General features: G+C 38.3%; 1 protein-coding gene across 6 annotated transcripts in view; it reads right to left on the reverse strand.

The window, feature by feature from the left end:
* The window catches only part of Ddx60 (DExD/H-box helicase 60), a 105,197-nt gene that overhangs the window by 20,870 nt on the left and 66,485 nt on the right, over positions 1–17,842 (reverse strand). For all 6 annotated transcript variants that reach the window (XM_021230177.2, XM_013117165.2, XM_021230175.2 and 3 more), the window contains exons 26-32: positions 12,337–12,498; positions 11,701–11,848; positions 10,348–10,500; positions 7,941–8,045; positions 7,057–7,257; positions 4,174–4,278; positions 3,477–3,618 (exon numbers count right to left, since the gene is read on the reverse strand). In XM_021230177.2, the coding sequence (XP_021085836.1) occupies positions 3,477–3,618; positions 4,174–4,278; positions 7,057–7,257; positions 7,941–8,045; positions 10,348–10,500; positions 11,701–11,848; positions 12,337–12,498 (1,016 nt within the window). The remainder of the gene's footprint in view (positions 1–3,476; positions 3,619–4,173; positions 4,279–7,056; positions 7,258–7,940; positions 8,046–10,347; positions 10,501–11,700; positions 11,849–12,336; positions 12,499–17,842) is intronic.

Below are 17,842 nucleotides of genomic sequence, written 5' to 3' on the forward strand. Positions count from 1 at the left end.
CCTCAGAAATCTCTGGGGCCTTGAGTAGTAGATCAGTGTTGCCATGGCATACGAATGAACTTTGGGAGCCTATTCCACATTGAGGGATGCTCTCTCAGCCTGGACACATGGGGAAGGTCCTAAGTCCTGCCCTGGGTGAAATGACAGACTCTGGAGATCCCCCCAAGGAAGGCCTCACTCTCCCTGGGGAATGATGTGGGGATTGTGCTGGGGGTGAGGGGGCAGGGCTGGTGGAGGAACATGGTCGGGGAGCTGGGATTGACATTTGAAGCATGCATGTTTCTAATTTAAATACAAAATAAAAAACTAAATTTTTAAATTTTTTTTAAAAAGCAGGTTACATGTTTCCAATATATAATGGCACAGAATATACACTACCATTCCAAAGGGAGCAAGGGGAGCATAATGAGGAAAAACTGGACCAAAGCAAGACTGAAAACCTTTTGGGCAAGCTCCACATTCTGCATCTCCATGTCTGATGTCAATCTTCAGACCTCCAACTTCTTTCATCTTTGTTCACTGCAAAACCCTTTTCTCTCTTGGGCTTGTTCCACACATGGTCTGCAGCTCTCCTTGGCTGCTAACCCACAGCTCTTGGAGTCTCTACCATACTCCAGGCTTCACTTGCACAGATTTGTACAGTGGCCTCTCTGAGTCTCCACACAGGGACACCAATGACACACAGCTGGCCTCAGTACAGTTGTTAGGCACAGAGGGAGACTCCATAACGCTTTCCTTGTCTTCTGGACTCTCAAGCCAGAATTATGTGACTGAAGCCTCGATGTTCTACTGCTTGCTTAGGCTTTGTCCTTCTCTTTAAATTACATCTGCATCAGGTTTCTGCTATTGATGCGTTCCTTCACTGCTTAAGCTTAATTCCTTTTCACAAGTTGAAAGCTTAGATGGGTGGAGTCTTGCTCTAAGGTCACCACTCCCTTTATCCCATATTACATCAAGCGTTTCTTTAAACTTGTACTCTCTTGAAGTGCAGGACTTAGCTCCATTAGAGTGCTTGGTGCTCCTTTTCTCCTAAAACTATACAGTTTGAATTTCTTAGTCCAACTTGCTCCTTTTCATTACAGATCTGAGTAAGAATGCCAGGGTCATTAATTCAGAAGTCTTCAATTTAGCCTCTGGCATAATTTTTGGATAAAAGCCGAAAACTCTCCACCAGCATATCACAAGGAGAGTCTCTAGGCCACTTACTGATTTTTTTCTCCTCTGCAATCTCTTGAGCTGAGCCATCATAATCTGCACTGTTCTCACCATCACTGTCTTCCCTCTTCATACTGGTATGCTTCATTAAGCCCCTCTTAAAATGTTTAACTGCTTTCCTAATCCAAAGTCCCAATTTCCACCTTCTGCCCACAGCAGCGCAGTCAGACCTGCCACAGCAATACGAAACTTTTGATACCAACTTCTGTCTTGGTTAGTGTTGTACTGCTGTGAAGAGACAGCATGACCATGACAACTGCTGTAAAAGGAAGCATTTGATTGGGGCTTGCTTACAGTTTCAGAGGTTTAGCCTATTACCATTATGAGGGGCACACAGGCAGATGTCATTCTGAAGAAGTGTCTGAGAGTTCTACATCTGGATCTGCAGGCACCAGGAAGAGAGAGAGACTCTGGACTTGGGTGGCTTTTGAAACCTCAAAACCCACCCCCCCAAGTGACACAGTTTTGTTTTGGGTTATTTGTGCACTGTGTGAAGATATATCTACTGTGATTGGTGTAATAAAAGCTGAATGGTCAAGCTAGGCAGGATTTATAAGCAGGATTTCTGTGGACAGAGAGGACCCTGGGAGAGAGAAATGTGGAGTCACCAGTCACCAGTCACACACGGAAATGATACAGGAGGGGTAAGATGAAAGAGAGGCAACACCACATTCCAGGTCACAGATTAATATAAATGGGTTACTTTACGTTATAAGAACTAGAGGGATAGGCCTAAGCTAAGGTCAAACTTTCATAATTAACCACAAGTCTCTGTGTCATTATTTGGCACTGGCAGTAGAAAAGAAAGTCTAGATTGCCTTCAACACTACATCTCCTTATCCTTTCAAGTAGAGCCCCTCCCTGGGGACCAAGTATTAACCCTATGGAAATCATGCTCATGCAAACCATGCTACTGTCTCTCACCAAGTCAACAATCTCTTATGACATCGCCATGCCTAACAACAAAATATCCAAAACTGAACATACAGATAGCCTTCCTCACCTCAGACAGAGACACAGTCCATCTGAATCACTGCCTTCCAATAGCACATAAATGGTAGAAATACTGAAAAAGTTATGATAATTAATAACTTGGGGTCTAGCATCAGGCTAGTTATGTTTGAGTACCAGCTCTGACTTCTTAAAAGGTTAGGTGCACGTCAGTTTATTTAACTTCTCTATGTATCCTTTATAAAGTTATCAATTTTGGCCACCTCTGTCAAGAACAATAAATACAGCCACACTTCCTCTTGCATGAAATGATTTTCACTGGAGGAAGAACACTTTCTGAGTAGCCACAAACTGAAACATTTTTTAAAGCGTAAAGACGGCAGGTGTTGCGCAAAGCAAAGATGGCGACAGAGGACAAAGCATGAGGCATGGAGGCCACCGTGCACAGGGAAGTACCACAACAATAAGCACAGATGCCATGAGACAGCACTGCTTACTGCAGAGACATTGTGCAAAGAATTTGCTTTGAAATGGAGAACACAAAGGTTTTTTATTTCTCCCATAAAAGCTATATGGGATTTATTTTAAAGACTTTGCCCAATAACCATGGGCAAAATTTAATATGTATAATTGACCGCAGACACATAGTAAATGCAATATCAGTTACTTATGGATAGTAACATTCAAAGAAAATAGTGTTGCAGATAATATTCACAGATATTAATGTTGATTATATCCGTGGGTAGAATTTTAGATTTCATATTTTAACAATGCTTTCCTGTGTGGTTGTTCAAAATTCACCATATATTTAATTACAAGGAAATGTTTGATGAATATTGTATAACTCAGTATGTTCAGAATCATAGTGGCAACACACTTTTCAAGTTCCAACTTTCAGTATTGAATATTTTAAAATTGTTGCTACAAAATGGAATCTCTATTAGTACTTGTTTAACTGTATCTTATTTAGAAACTTATAATTTGGCTATATAATTTTCAATCTCTATTTTTTATTAACCTTTTTGTTAAAATGAACAATAATAAGATTTTTATACAATTAACTGATGCTCTCTCAAGTGATTATTGAGCAAATGTATCCCTGAAGTTCTAGTTTCCTATAAGTCTATCAGTTTTTTTCCCACCATGGGAAGATTTTACAGTTACACATATGACTTTAGATATAATATTTATCACATATCATATATTATTTGATATGTACCCACATACTAATAATGACATATTATTTATATACTGTATGATATGACAGTATTATTTTGATAATACACAGACAACACAGCTCTCAAACTTACCTTTGTGAGTTGGCTGACAAAGATTATGGAAAAGTCCTCTTACAAGAAAATTCACAAAAACAAGATTAGATGGTTCATGGTAATGTAAATGTGTTACAAGGCCAGCAAACCCTGTGGGATTACCTTCCTGATCTATATGTCCCTAAAGAACAGAAGTAATTTGTTAGTTTGGCTCCACTCACATATTTAGCAACAAGTAGATTATTCATTATCAGTTTAAAATATTGCATGCCAATAAGATGGTAACTGTTACCTGGCCCAAGTTTAACAATTACATGAATTACAAGTAGCAGTAACTATTGGTTATTGTTTTCTAATGATTGCAGTGTGCTTAAAAACAAAAACCTAGGGCTGGAGAGATGGCTCTGTCGGGAGCACTTGCTGCTCTTCCAGAGGTCCTAGGCTGTTTCCCAGAATCCACACTGAGTGCCTCACAGTGGCTACAACTCCACTTCCAGGCCTCTCATGCCCTCTTCTTGTCTCCACAGGCACCTACACACACGACAGCTACACACACATCACACATATGCAGATAATAGTTTTAATTAAAACAATCAAGTCTGTTACTTTAAAAATTCTAGACAGCTGCAAATCTATTACACACACACACACACACACACACACCACAGAGAGAGTCAGCAGAAAGAGAGAGACACACACACACAGAGATGGGGGGGGAGGTGGAGTTTGTGCGTACCTCTTTCACCAGGAGCTGCAAAGAATATAAGAAGTAAAGCTTCAACATGTCTGTGGCTCGGGGATGTTTGAAGGATAACAGAGAGTGCTTCAGCACTGACAGTGCCTACAAAGGAAAGCATTTGATTCAGCAACATTAAGTGAATGAAATGTCTTTGATGGAAGTACACAGGCTAAATTACATATAACACACACATACACATATGTATCACATATCTTACAATATATAATTACAATACTTGTACCTCTAAAGTGCAGTGAACCGTTGTGGGTTCCCCTTTTTATTACTTTATGCTTTTCCAAACACTTTCTCCCCTGACTACAGCACACAAAGAAAAGGGGATGCTCTTAAGGGCTCCTTTGAGTGCCCTCAGCTACCCACTGTTTAGAGTATGAATAATACTAAAAAGCACAGCATCATCGGACAAAATTCAATTATATTTAATACAATACAATTTCTTCCATCATCTAGCACGTCACCTAACATATCATGCGTGTCCTTTAATACACAAAAGAGCACTGTGGCAGTTTGAATGAGAATCTCCTTATAGGCTCATGTGTTTGGATGCTCGCTGCCCGGTTTATGGAATTGTTTGGTAAGGACTGCAAGCCCATGCCATTCCCAGTTAGCTCTCCATCCCTACTTTGTGGTACTGCCTCAAGATGCACAGCCTCAGCCCCTACTCCACTGCCTTGACTGCTTCCCAGCTGCCCTGCTCCTGTCATGATGGTCAGCAGACCCTTCCTTGAGTAAGCACCTTGGTCATGGTCTTGTCACGTTAATAAAAAAGTGACTAAGATAAGCACAGAAAGGCAAATTGGAAGGAACAAAATTGCCTCCAAATAGTCTGAGCATAAGAAGACTTTATCAATTTCAGAGCTTGCAACACATATACTACTCTATATTTATGATAATATTGTTAAAAGATTAGGAGGTTAGCCGAAACCAAAGAAGTGAAAATTCTTAATTTTCAGAGTCAAAAGTACTGTTGTATGTGGAGAACTCAACTTCTCTCTAAAATATCTATGAACTCACAATAAAAGCAAACTTAGCAGTGGACATCAACCTCTTTGACTTTAAGTTAGGGAGTTTACAGAGTGCAGGAAAAAAAAAGCTCCACTGTCCTTTAAAAAATAACAAAACCAGAAAGAATTATTTTGTCTTTCATTGTGAGTATTCATGATGGCGGGGACCAGGAGAGGCAGTACAAGCATGTATTCATGGAATCTGGAAGAGAGCATCAGACCTCCTGGAGTTATAGGAAGGTGAGACACCCAGCATGGGTACTGGGAACTGAACTCAGGTTCTCTGCAACAAACTTACATGCTCTTAATACCTGAGTCACCTCTCCAGCTACTACTGTATTTAAGTCCAATATACTTAACAGTGGGACAGAAGGGAAAATAAAAGAGGTGAATGCACCATCTCCTTTACAGTGGGTTATGGAGGGAACTAAAATGGGCCTTACTACACCCTATTTTCCTCTGTGTGCTGAAATCAGAGGAATAAAGAAATGCAAGAATGGAGGGAGGGAGGGAGGGAGGGAGGGAGGGAGGGAGGGAGGGAGGGAGGGAACTTTTAAAAGAACTCAAAAATATAGAAACTTTGCTCTGAAACAATGCTTTGTAAAGCCAGAAACCCCATTAGGAAAAATCTCGGAATTTGTGTATTGGTAAGCAGCATCTGAACTAACCGACTATAAAAATTAATACACAGAATTAGGGAAGAATAGGTCCTATTGTGTTCTGAATGCAGTCCATAAATCATGCTAAGATCTAATCTCTATGCAGGCTACCTGATTGAGAGCTGGGACTTAGGAAAATGATAAGAACCACAGAAAGTCCTAAGAAAAGAAGGCTCCCATGTTGGCATCCTCATTGATTTTACAAGAGGAACAAAAGGGAAAGGCCAGACAGGCAGGCAGGCTTCATGTTTACCATGTGATTTTCTGTGACTTGGGACACTTCAAGAAAGTCTTTCATGCCGGGCAATGGTGGTACACGCCTTTAATCCCAGCACTCGGGAGGCAGAGGCAGACAGATCTCTGTGAGTTCGAGGCCGGGCTGGACCGACAGCCTCCAAAACAATACAGAGAAACCCTGTCTCGTAAAAACCAAAAAAAAAGAAAGTCTTTCACTAGATGCCACCCTTCAGCATTAAGCCTCCAGAATCATGAGCCAAAACGAACCACTTTTCTTATACTTCACTCCACCCGTGGTATTACGTTACAGCCAACAGAAAGTAAACATCAGTCCTTTCAACAGTGTATTGTCACAAGAATGGAAACTAGATCGTCTAATTGTGAGTTTCAAATCCATGGTCTCAGACTCAGTTTTATCAGATGCTAAAGCATCGAGACAATGCTCAGATTATGTTTTGATGCTTGCTTACTTACACCTCTCCAAAGTGTGTAATCATACATTGGGGAAAAAAGTCTGAAAAACAAAAAATAGTAATATAATTGTCTTGGTAGAACTAGGCATATGTCCTTTTTTTGGCTTGTTTTCCAATTTTCTAAATTTTCTAATCATTTTTAATGAACTTGGATTTTGTCTTATGAAAACTAAACTGTTACTTTACAGTGGTAAAAAAAATATTCTTTTTGCTTCTGAATGGCAGAAACAGATGATAGGTGGCACATTTAGTAAAAGACAATGCTGTCTATTTTACCAGGAGACAGTGATCGTGGGAACACCTTAGTGCCCACCCAGTCACAAATTCTGTCCAACAACAAAAACAGACAAAAGTTATAATTCCTTCCCCAGCTTCCTCCAGCCAGTCTAGAGAACACTGAGAAGCATTGAAGCCTGATATAAGCACAATGGGGCTGATGTCAGCCAGGCCAGCATTTCAGGCAGAGGCCCCAGCAGAGACACACAGTACCTTTGCTTTGCCATCCTCTGGGTCATCTGCCTTGGAGGCCAGCAGCAGGAGTCTTAGAATGAGTGAGATTCTGAGAGGAAACTGTCCTCTCAGCTCAGGAACTTTGGATTTTATGAGTTTTTCTATTTTGGGCAGTGGAATATTAAAGAAGTAGACATCACCCAGCAGGTCTTGTCCTCGTCTTCCAGCTCGACCAGACATCTGGAAACAGAGGAGAATCATGCTGTGAGAATTGCCTGGGTGTTCTTCCTAAGAGGATGCAAAGAACTAAGCTTTTACCATTGCTTTTTTGAGCAAGTATGCTGTGCTTGGAGTTAACTAAAATGAATAGCCTTCTATTTAAAATCTAAAGCATTCATCGTATTTGAAGCATATTATTTATAATAATATATCTGTCATTCTCGTGCATCATTAATCATACTAAGTATTTGTATAATGCTGTACAGAACTATACCTAATTTATAAAATCATGTATCTAATATTATGAATATAGCACTGTTGTGTGATATATAATTGTAACTTCCTGGCAGTTACTCATGTGATAAAGTATTCTATCTATGATATATAATATTATATATGATATATATTATAACACAATATTATATCATAGACCTTTTTGCAAATCACTTTAGTTTATGTGAAAGTCATGAGGTAGGAATGGTCACCTAGATTCTGCAAATAGGAGAGGAGACTAATGTCTTATCTAAGATCATATGCATCATTGGCAGTGCTCATATAATCTCTTAGTCCTGTTTCTTAGTCAGTACCAGTCACCTACAGCGATCTGTCATGAACTGGAACATGTTAGTAAATTAGTAGTTAAACTATTTTTTTACTATTTCATGGCTACATAATATTAATAAAGTTAATGTTTATTTTAATACCTGTCTGAAATTTAAAGCATCCAGATAGACTGAGTTTTGAACAAAAACCACGGATTTACAGGGCATGTTGATTCCTAAAGCTAGTGTTCCAGTAGCTGTCACCACCTAAAAAGGAACAAAACAATGATTCCACACACTGACATTTTGGTAAAATACAAGTATTTCCATGTAATTAAAATCCCAATAAAATTGCAATGGGCAAACTAAGGAGATAAGACACATAAAGTTTCTTCTTGTTTTGCAAACATGGACACACATTCTCTAAAGGAATCTGTTATAATACTGGTTGCTTTGCAAAGATTATATACTTTAACATTAATTGTGCTGTACAAATGTCACAGAGGAACTTGAGGGCCACATCTAAAATAATTATCTTCTCTCATCACCATCTACCTCTCTGCTCCTCGCATTATTCCCTTAATGCCCTTTAATGTCATTGTAATTTTGTTTACTCTTCAAATACCGAAGTCCAAGCAGCATTCAATCTTGTCTAACTCCAGAGTCAGGTAGAATCTGGCATGGGATAAGTGTTACAGTAAATATTAAAGTAAAATATTAGAAGAGGAATTTCTCTGTGACAGGGCAATAAATATTTTACAAGACTACTTCCTGGTAATTATCTGATCTACTAAATGTCAATGAGAAATGATATAAGAATAAAGTGTATTTTTTCTGTCATGAATTTGCATGATCACTAATCAGAATCAGAAAAGACTGAAGAGTTTATTCATACACTCTAACTTCTTGTTCGTTTTCTTTTTTTTTTTTCTGATTTTTTGAGACAGAGTTTCTCTGTATTGTTTTGGAGGCTGTCCTGGAACTCTCTCTGTAAACCAGACTGGCCTGGACCTCACAGAGATCTGCCTGCCTCTGCCTCCCGAGTGCTGGGATTAAAGGCGTGAGCCACCATCTTGTTCATTTTCTTGATGTAGTTCATATATGTTTACTTGTCCTGTGTTGATGTAGAATCACCTCTTTGTACACCATGAAGATGTGTCTCTAACAAGACACCTTCTGATTGGTTTAATAAAGAGCTGAATGATCAATAGCTAGACAGGAAGAACTTAGGTGGGAATTTCCATGACAGAGAGGACTCTGGGGGAAAAAAAGTAGGAGTTGCTAGCTAGGCATGGAGAGGAAACAGGAGGTGTAAGATGAAAGAAAGGTGACACCTCGTGGCAGAATACAGATTAATATAAATGGGTCAGAAAAATAAAAATATTTAAATGGATTAATTTAAGTTATAAGAGCTAATTGAGGCAAGCCTAATATATAGGTCAAGCTTCCATAATTAATAGCAAGTCTCCTGTGTCATTTTTTGTGACCTGGCAGGCTGAAGAAAAGTCCATCTACACTGACTCTTTAGATTGGTGGCTGTTGGTGCTCTGTTTTGTGATGATGTTTAAGGTGAAGCAATGTTTTCTAGTTGTTCTGTGTTCGAAGCTTATGCCTCTGTCAAGATGAAACTTGCTGCTTATGAAGTGCTTTTCATCCAAATCGCCTTAGCATGCACAAACATTAAAAGAGTAGGAGCTTTATGTTTAGAAAATGAATAGATCAATTACCTTCATAAGATGTATTTTCTGATGAAGCTGTCACTATTTCCCTAGTTGCTGGTCTGTATCAGCCCAGTCATTCATCACTGTATTAGTGACTAAGAAATTACTGTCAGATAGTGTTTTAACAACATCTATTTCACTTTTTTCTCTGTCTTCCTTCCACCCTCTATTCCTTTTAGCCCATGCCAAACAAAATGTAAGGTTGATAATTTTTAGTAATCTGGATCAATTTTTTATATATTATTCAAGATTCATATTTGCTTGGTAATAATCTAAGGGCCCTCTGTATGCTTGTCTGGATTGCTGCCATGGGCCTTCCCAGGATGTACTAAAGAAAACATGATAAGGATGTTACCTGAAAGATATTTATGGCAATATTTCTCCTGTACCTCATCAGTAACAGGAGAAATAACATTCATAACCAACATATCTACAAGCTTTGCTGAGATAAGCTGAGGCAGATATTTGTGCTCCGATTTCAGCTATGATCTGCCCCAAACTCAAATATAAGTACCATCTAAATCTTAGAGAAAATATTTGTAGCAAAACCACATCAACAAAACCTGCATATAATAACAAGTGTAGCAGTACTGAGGTCAGAATAGAGATACTTCATTTCTTGCGTAAAGGTATGAAGTAAGTGACAGCAGTCAAATTTTCTTCCCAAATTATATGACATGGAGCATATGCAAAGATGGCATAGTCAGTAAACGAAGTCTACAGCCCAAGAGGAATAGCTACGTGACAGAAAAAATTGAAGGGGTGATTATGTTTCCTCATTTCGTGAACATTCTGCTTCATATATTCATAGTCACATTTTCAAATTTTACAATGAAAAATCAACCCACCCTAATAAATCCTTTCCTAAAAAGAATTTCGACTAACTGCTTTTCTTTGTTACTCATGGAGCTGTGATGATAGCCAATGCCTCTTCTTGCCAATTTCTTCAGTGTGTTGCCTTTTCTACTGAATTTCACTCGATCAAACACCATCTGCAATGACTAAAAAACAAGAGATTTAGGGTATTGCTTATCTCATTCTCAATCAAAATCAAGTGTTCAATGAAAATAATATACATATTACATGATAATTTGGACAAACAATGTCACTGTTTGGCCTTTGATCTACACATTGTAATCAACAACAACAAAAGAACATTTTATTGGAAACAACAGTCACCTCAGGAAAAGCCTTCTCAGTCCTTGGGAATCTCATCTCAGTTCTGAGGTAGAAAACTTTGCCTGCCTAGTAGATAGCCCAAAGGAAATAAAAGACTGTGGCCCACTCCCACCTGAACAAGATCATCGAATAAGTGACTGTGAGATCTATTCTAAAGTTCTCCCTAGAAAGTAAGGCAAACCCTTTATACCATGAGGTCAAGAAATACCTACTTCCCACTGTAAGTGACATACTAACAGCCTCAAGAATATCCATGTCCTAAGAAGGAAATCTGTTATGTCCACTGTTATAATAAAAAAAAGATCAACACTTGGAGAAAGTTTAAGTCTCCAAACATAAAAGGATAGTTCATAGTTACTTTAATTGTATAGCTTTGTATAAGACAGAGTGTGAAGGGTCAATTAAGACAATGATATACATAAATGGTCATGAAAACTAGACATATCATGAAGCTGAGAAAAGAAGACTTATGACACAATGAAAACACAGAAATGTTTATGTGAGAGAGAGAGAGAGTGTGTGTGTGTGTGTGTGTGTGATGACGTTACTTTTATTGAAACTTGTATTGTTAAGTATGTTGACTAAAAACAGGAATAGTTTGAAGGACAAAAAGTTTGAAGATTATGGACTAAACCAATTTTAGATACTCCAATGACTCTTTGGCGAAATTTTTTAGCTGCAATATAGAAAGACTCTAATTTTAAGAAATGCTATCAGTATCTAAATATATTAGTTTGTAGGGGTCCAAATTCTGACTATAATATATAGACTTTTATAGAAGATACAATTCAAGAACAGGCACTAGGATAATTTGTCAGCAAGAAAAGCACCAGTGTGCAAATTTTAAACCTATCCTAAATGCGGATTACAAGGTTGTTGAATGTTGTGTGCAGGAAAAGTTTCTGTCTCCTACATCTCTAGATCAGAATGACTTCCCTTATGGTAGCAATTACATATGGTAAGGCCAACACTGCATGAAAGAGGATTTTCTCTGGGAGTACTGCTCCCTTCTAGATGCTGACCTGATCATCTATTGCTTTCTGATCAGCATACGTGCAGTCCTCAGGAATCTCTAGATTCTTCTTGAGACTCTCCAGGAGGCAATTGTGTTCAGCTTCATTCATGATGATCTGGTCCAATCTTCTGGAAAGCTTCTGGGTTTTTTCATCTCTTTAAAGAATAAAGTTTCAAGAAATTGGTATTTACATCTTATCTCTACAGAAAGCCCAAAGTATAAGTCATACTTATCAACCTGGGTGACCTTGCCTTATCTTGCCAATATAATGCTCATTTAGTCTCTTTCAGTCTTTCACACACTCAGGTTGGAGGTATGTCTTCTCCTCTCTCTGCTTGCCAATTCAGAATATTCTCCTTGTGGTGGACACAGCAAGCAGGTGTCATGTCCAGACTGTATTCTAGCAGAAGCCACATCCTATTAACTTTGCTTTCCTCCTATTATTCTAATGATTTCCTTATATACCCACCCATTCACTAAGGCATTTACACACATGGACAGCCCTTCTCTGAAGCTTAAGAACAAAAACAGTCCAAGCAGTAATTAGAACTTCATTATAGAGCATTCTCAATGCATGCTTCCTAGTCTGACATTTGGGTTCAACAAACCCTTATGTGGACAATTTGCTTAGTGAAATACATACCTTATGTTTTGTGATTTCTCCAAAGACTTCTTAACTTTTCGAAGTTTGTTAGCCATGACATGAGCTTCTCTATCAGCATTAGGAGGTCTTTTCTCCTCTTGTTTCTCCTCCAGGAATTGGCAAGCAGCCTCAGCACATTCTTCTACAGAACCTAATCTAAATCTGGAAGCAAAAGAATGTGTATTTAAAATACTATATTATCATAATCTCTTGTCACTCCATCCTTTCTGGTTGTGTGTTACATTTCTCATGCGCATGAGCAAATGGATGACATAAGCAATTATGGAAGGATATGAGCTATTTTACAGTTTGAAAGAACACAGCTCCTTCTACTGGGATCAGGGTAAGCATGGCAACAAAAGTTAGAGATGGTTAGTCACATTGTGTCTATAGTCATGAAGCAGAGCACAAGCAGAAAGTAGGGCTGTCTGTAAGACTTCAATGATTGACCTCTGTGGCTCAGTAGAGTGGTTTGACTGAGAATGGTCACTGAAGATGAAGTTTCTGTCCCACCTGATCCTGCAGTCATTTAATCCCAAATAAACACACTGAGGCTTATATTACTTATAAACTGTTTGACTGATGACTTAGGCTTCTTACTGGCTATCTCTCTTAATTATTAAACCATTTCTACTAAACTAAGTATTGCCACAAAGTTGTGGCTTACCTGTAATGTTGCCACATGCAAATCCTTTGGTGGCTACATAGAATCTACCACTTGACTCTCCCTCTGTATTCCTCTTCCCAGAGTATTTCTAGTCTGGTAGCCCCACCTATCCTTCCTGCCTGGCCACTGTACCATCATCATTTAATTATCAAACAATAAGAGAAGCATATATTCACAGCATACAGAAAGACATCCCCCATCAGGTCACTATAGGCTCATGTATTTTAATACCAAGTCTGTAATTCATGAAACTGGGAAGGATTAGAAGGCAGAGCATTGGAAGAGGTGTACGACTGGGATCAGGCTTTGGAGTATCAAAAGTCCATTCCATTTCCAGTTATCTCTCTCTCTCTGAACACTACTTTCTGATAATTATATACTCTTTCAGCTACTTCTCCAACACCATGCCTACCTGCCTGTTGTCTCATCCACCTGCCATAATGGTCATGGTCTATAACTCTCTAGAACTGTGAGTCCCAGTAAATTCTTTCTTCTACAAGTTGTTTTGGCCATCGTTTCTCTTCACAGCAACAGAAACGTAATTAAGGTACCCAGGGAGGCTTATACATTTGCACAATTTTAATCTGCATCCTGATGGGGGACGTCCTTCTGTGTATTTTACAATTTTACATGGCTTATATTACTGTATATCTTTTACTTTTATTTATTTATTTATTCTCTGAGACAGGGTTTCTCTGTGGAAATCTTCCTGCCTCTGCCTCTGCCTCTGGAGTGCTGGGATTAAAGGCATGTGTGCCACCACTGCCCATCCACTCTATTTTTTAAGTCACTTTATTTGGTTTCTTTTTCTCTCACATACATATATTTTTAAACACACTGTAAACCTTCTAGAGGTTTACTTCATCTGAATCTGACTTTACTGTAAATCTTTATGCTTTTCTGGCCATGTGTCTGTTATTTGCTAAACAACATTGCTAAAATCAAAACTGCGACTGTTCGACTGTTTTAACTGCTGTTTTTCCAAAATGGCGGGCATAAGTTTACCGCCAACACTGGCTGCGCAAGTCTTTGCTTGGCTCTAGCAAAACAGACCCCCATCTGAGAAAATGCTGCTACCAAGAAGCCGTGCTTGTCTCTGTTCTTTTGTTTCTAAAATCCCATTTTTAAGTTTTTGTTAGGTTCTTAAGTGGGAGCTCATGCCCCAAATCTGGGTGGGTGCCATATGTAACACAACGAAATGTCTCTTTCAATTCTATTGTTTTATATATGTATGTATGTATGTATGTATGTATGCATGTATGTATGTATGTATATATATATATATATATATATATATGTACTTCTGTGGTCTTTGATGGAGTTGAAGACAGATAGTTACAATTATAGTTTTCCTTAGTTATGATAAAAGATAAGCTACATATAAGACTTTAGACTCACCTAGATAGGATAGATAATAAAATATTTTCTTTAAATCTTAATAAATGTTAATGAACAAAATATTGTAACTATAGTTCTTGCTTGATAACTGTTCTTTTATATATAACCTTTCTTTTTATTTAGACTGAAAAGAGGAGATGATGAGGGAAGCCCTTCCGTGTATTTGTTTGTCTGATTGGCATAAATAAAGTACTGTTGGTCAATAGGGAAGCAAGATGGGTGGGACTAGGAGTCTAGGGGGATTCTGGGAAATCTTGTAAACAGAGTCACCATGTGATCACCCTGGAGGAAAGGACACGGTCAGGAGGGCGTCCTCAGAAATATAAGTCCTTATAAAAATACATATTAGTAATTATGGGTCAATAATTAAATCAGAGCTAGCCAATGAGAAACCATAGCAAAAGACCAACAGCTTCATAATTAATATAGTTTCTCATGTGTTATTTGGGGGTTAAAGTGGCAACAGGACCCAGGCTGGTGGGAAGAATGCACGTTACATCATCCTGTTGTTTAATTTGTAGCTCTGATTGATCTGACAAGTATAAAGGATGACATCCCAGACAACGTTCATTGGTAAGGTAGCATCTCCTACCTTTCTATAACCTTCCAAAACAGCACTAGCTATCCAAACACACACCAATGGAAAGCACTTCACATGCAAACCATGAGATTATCATATACCCACTAGAATTTTGAAGCTGGTCTTTATGAATTTTACTTTGAATTCTGGGTGCTCTAGGTACACATACTCCTAAATAGGAACTGAGAAATGAAAGTTAAGTTTTCCCAATACCATATTCCTGTGACACTGCAGAATGAGGTCATGGAAACTCTCCATAGGACAGACATGCCCAGGCAAGAGCAAAGCAGTGATTTGTTATCAGAAAAAAAAGAGAAAATCACCCCCACATTCAAAATAGCCTACTGAAAGACAACAAAGGCTTTTAGTCAACCAAAAACATAATGTTTTTGCAAGGTAGAAAGAGGCATAATTTCTCACTTATGATCACTTCTTCCTAGAAGGTAGGATGTCCTGGAGATCATAGCTTTTACAATTCAGAAGGTCTCCTGGACATGGCATTTATACCCTTGAAAATGTAAATGCCTAGGATTATAAAGGTTCAGACTTCTTGGGACCATGGAATTTACCCTGTGAACCTAGTCTAGATCTAGATTTAGACTTCTCAGATTTGAGCAATAAATAGTGCTAGTTGAATTCTCTTTCCAAAAAAATTAAAAGCAAGCAACCTCATTTGCATCACATGAATTTCACAATGTTTGGAATGTAGACTTTCTGATAAAAAGCAGGCTGGGGGTGGGAGAGAAACATTTCATTTTCATTTAACCACTATGCCTAGGAGCCACATGCCAGAATTGTAGTAGCCACTGGGCAAATAACAAGTCTGAACTGCATAATAAAGTTTAAGCTTAAAGTGTGAGGAAAAATTTTTTCTTAAAAATGTGAGACATCACAAACCAAGTATTACAGTGCTTCCCCATTCTGGCAAGAGCCAGGCACCCCAGATCCCAGGTCTTCTACTCCACCAACGGGACCAGGGGACCAGGTAGGACACTACACACCCCAGATTCCTGAGCTTCTTCTCCACCCATAGGACCAGGACTAGGACCAGGAATAGAAGAACTACCAGAGTATTAAACTTGCTTGGACCCACCGCAAGGGAACTCTGGTCCTCTAATCACCAGACCAGTAGGGGGCTCTTTCTGCACCCACTAGAAGAAGAATTGGGAAAGGGACAAAACAAAAGCACACTCAGTAACAGAAAAACAAATATGACACCACCAGATTCTAGAGACTCCACACCAGCAAGACTCCAACATTCCAATGCAAATGAAGCAGAAGAGAATGACCTTAAAAACAACTTCATGAAAATGATAGAGGCCCTAAAAGAGGATATAGGAAAATTCCTCAAAGAAACAGAAGAAAAAGCAAACCAAAAAATGCAAGAAATGGAAGAAAAAGTAAACCAAAAAATGGAAGAAATGGAAGAAAAAGCAAACCAAAAAATGCAAGAAATGGAAGAAAAAGTAAACCAAAAAATGCAAAAAATGGAAGAAAAAGCAAACCAACAAAATGCAAGAAATGGAAGAAAAAACAAACAAAAAAATTCATAAAATTTAACAAATGGACAAAAAGAAAAAGCAAAAATTGCAAGAAACAATTCAAACAGTGCAAGGATTGAAAATGGAAATAGAGAAAAAAACACAATCAGAAGTAAGGCTAGAAATAGAAAAGCTGGGCAAATGGTCAGGTACTACAGATGTAAGCATAACCAACAGAATAAAAGAGATGGAAGAGAGAATCTCAGGTTTTGAAGATACACTAGGAGAAATTGATTCATCAACCAAAGAAAATCTTAAGTCCAACAAATCCCTAAAACAAACCATCCAGGAATTATGGGACACCATGAAAAAACCAAACTTAATAATAATAGGTATAGAAGAAGGTGAAGAAAACCACCTCAAAGGGGCAGAAAACATATTCAACAAAATCATAGAAGAAAACTTTCCCAACCTAAAGAAAGACATGCCAATGCAGGTACAAAAAGCTTACAGAACACCAAATAGAGTGGATCACAAAAAAAGTCCCATTGCCACATAATAATCGACCCTAAATATACAGAATAAAGAAAGAATATTAAGAGAAGCTAAGGAAAAAGGTCAAGTAACATATAAAGGCAAACCTATCAGAATTACACCTGACTTCTCCATGGAAACTCTGAAAGCCAGAAGGTCCTGGATAGATATTCTACCAACACTAAGAGACCATGGATGCCAGCCCAGACTACTATACCCGGCAAAGCTCTCAATCACTATAGATGGAGAAAACAAGATATTCCGTGACAAAACTAGATTTAAGCAATACGTATCCACTAACCCAGCCCTACAGAAAGTTTTGGAAGGAAAACTCCAACCCAAGGAAGTTAACTACAACCACAAAAACATAGGCATTATAGAATCCCTGTCTATCAACAGCCAAAAGAACAAAGGGGTGAAATTCCACACATAATTCCACCACCAACAACCATTCCAAATCAAAGAAGAATGAGCAATCAATGGTCATTAATATCGTTCAACATTAATGACCTTAACTCACCCATAAAAAGGCACAGGCTAGCAGAATGGATTCGAAGACAGAACCCATCCATCTGATGCATACAAGAAACACACCTCAGCCTCAAAGACAGATATTACCTGAGAGTTAAAGGTCGGGAAATAATTTTCCAATCAAATGGACCCAAGAAACAAGCAGGAGTAGCAATCCTAATATCTAACAAATTAGACTTTAAAATAAAATCAATCAAAAGAGATAAAGGGGGTCATTACATACCCATCACAGGTGAAATCCACCAAGATGAAGTGTCTATCCTGAACATCTATGCCCCAAATACAAAGGCATCTACATTAGTAAAAGAAACATTA

This window comes from Mesocricetus auratus, unplaced genomic scaffold (assembly GCF_017639785.1).
Source record: "Mesocricetus auratus isolate SY011 unplaced genomic scaffold, BCM_Maur_2.0 Super-Scaffold_6731, whole genome shotgun sequence".
Classification (NCBI taxonomy): Eukaryota; Metazoa; Chordata; class Mammalia; order Rodentia; family Cricetidae; genus Mesocricetus; species Mesocricetus auratus.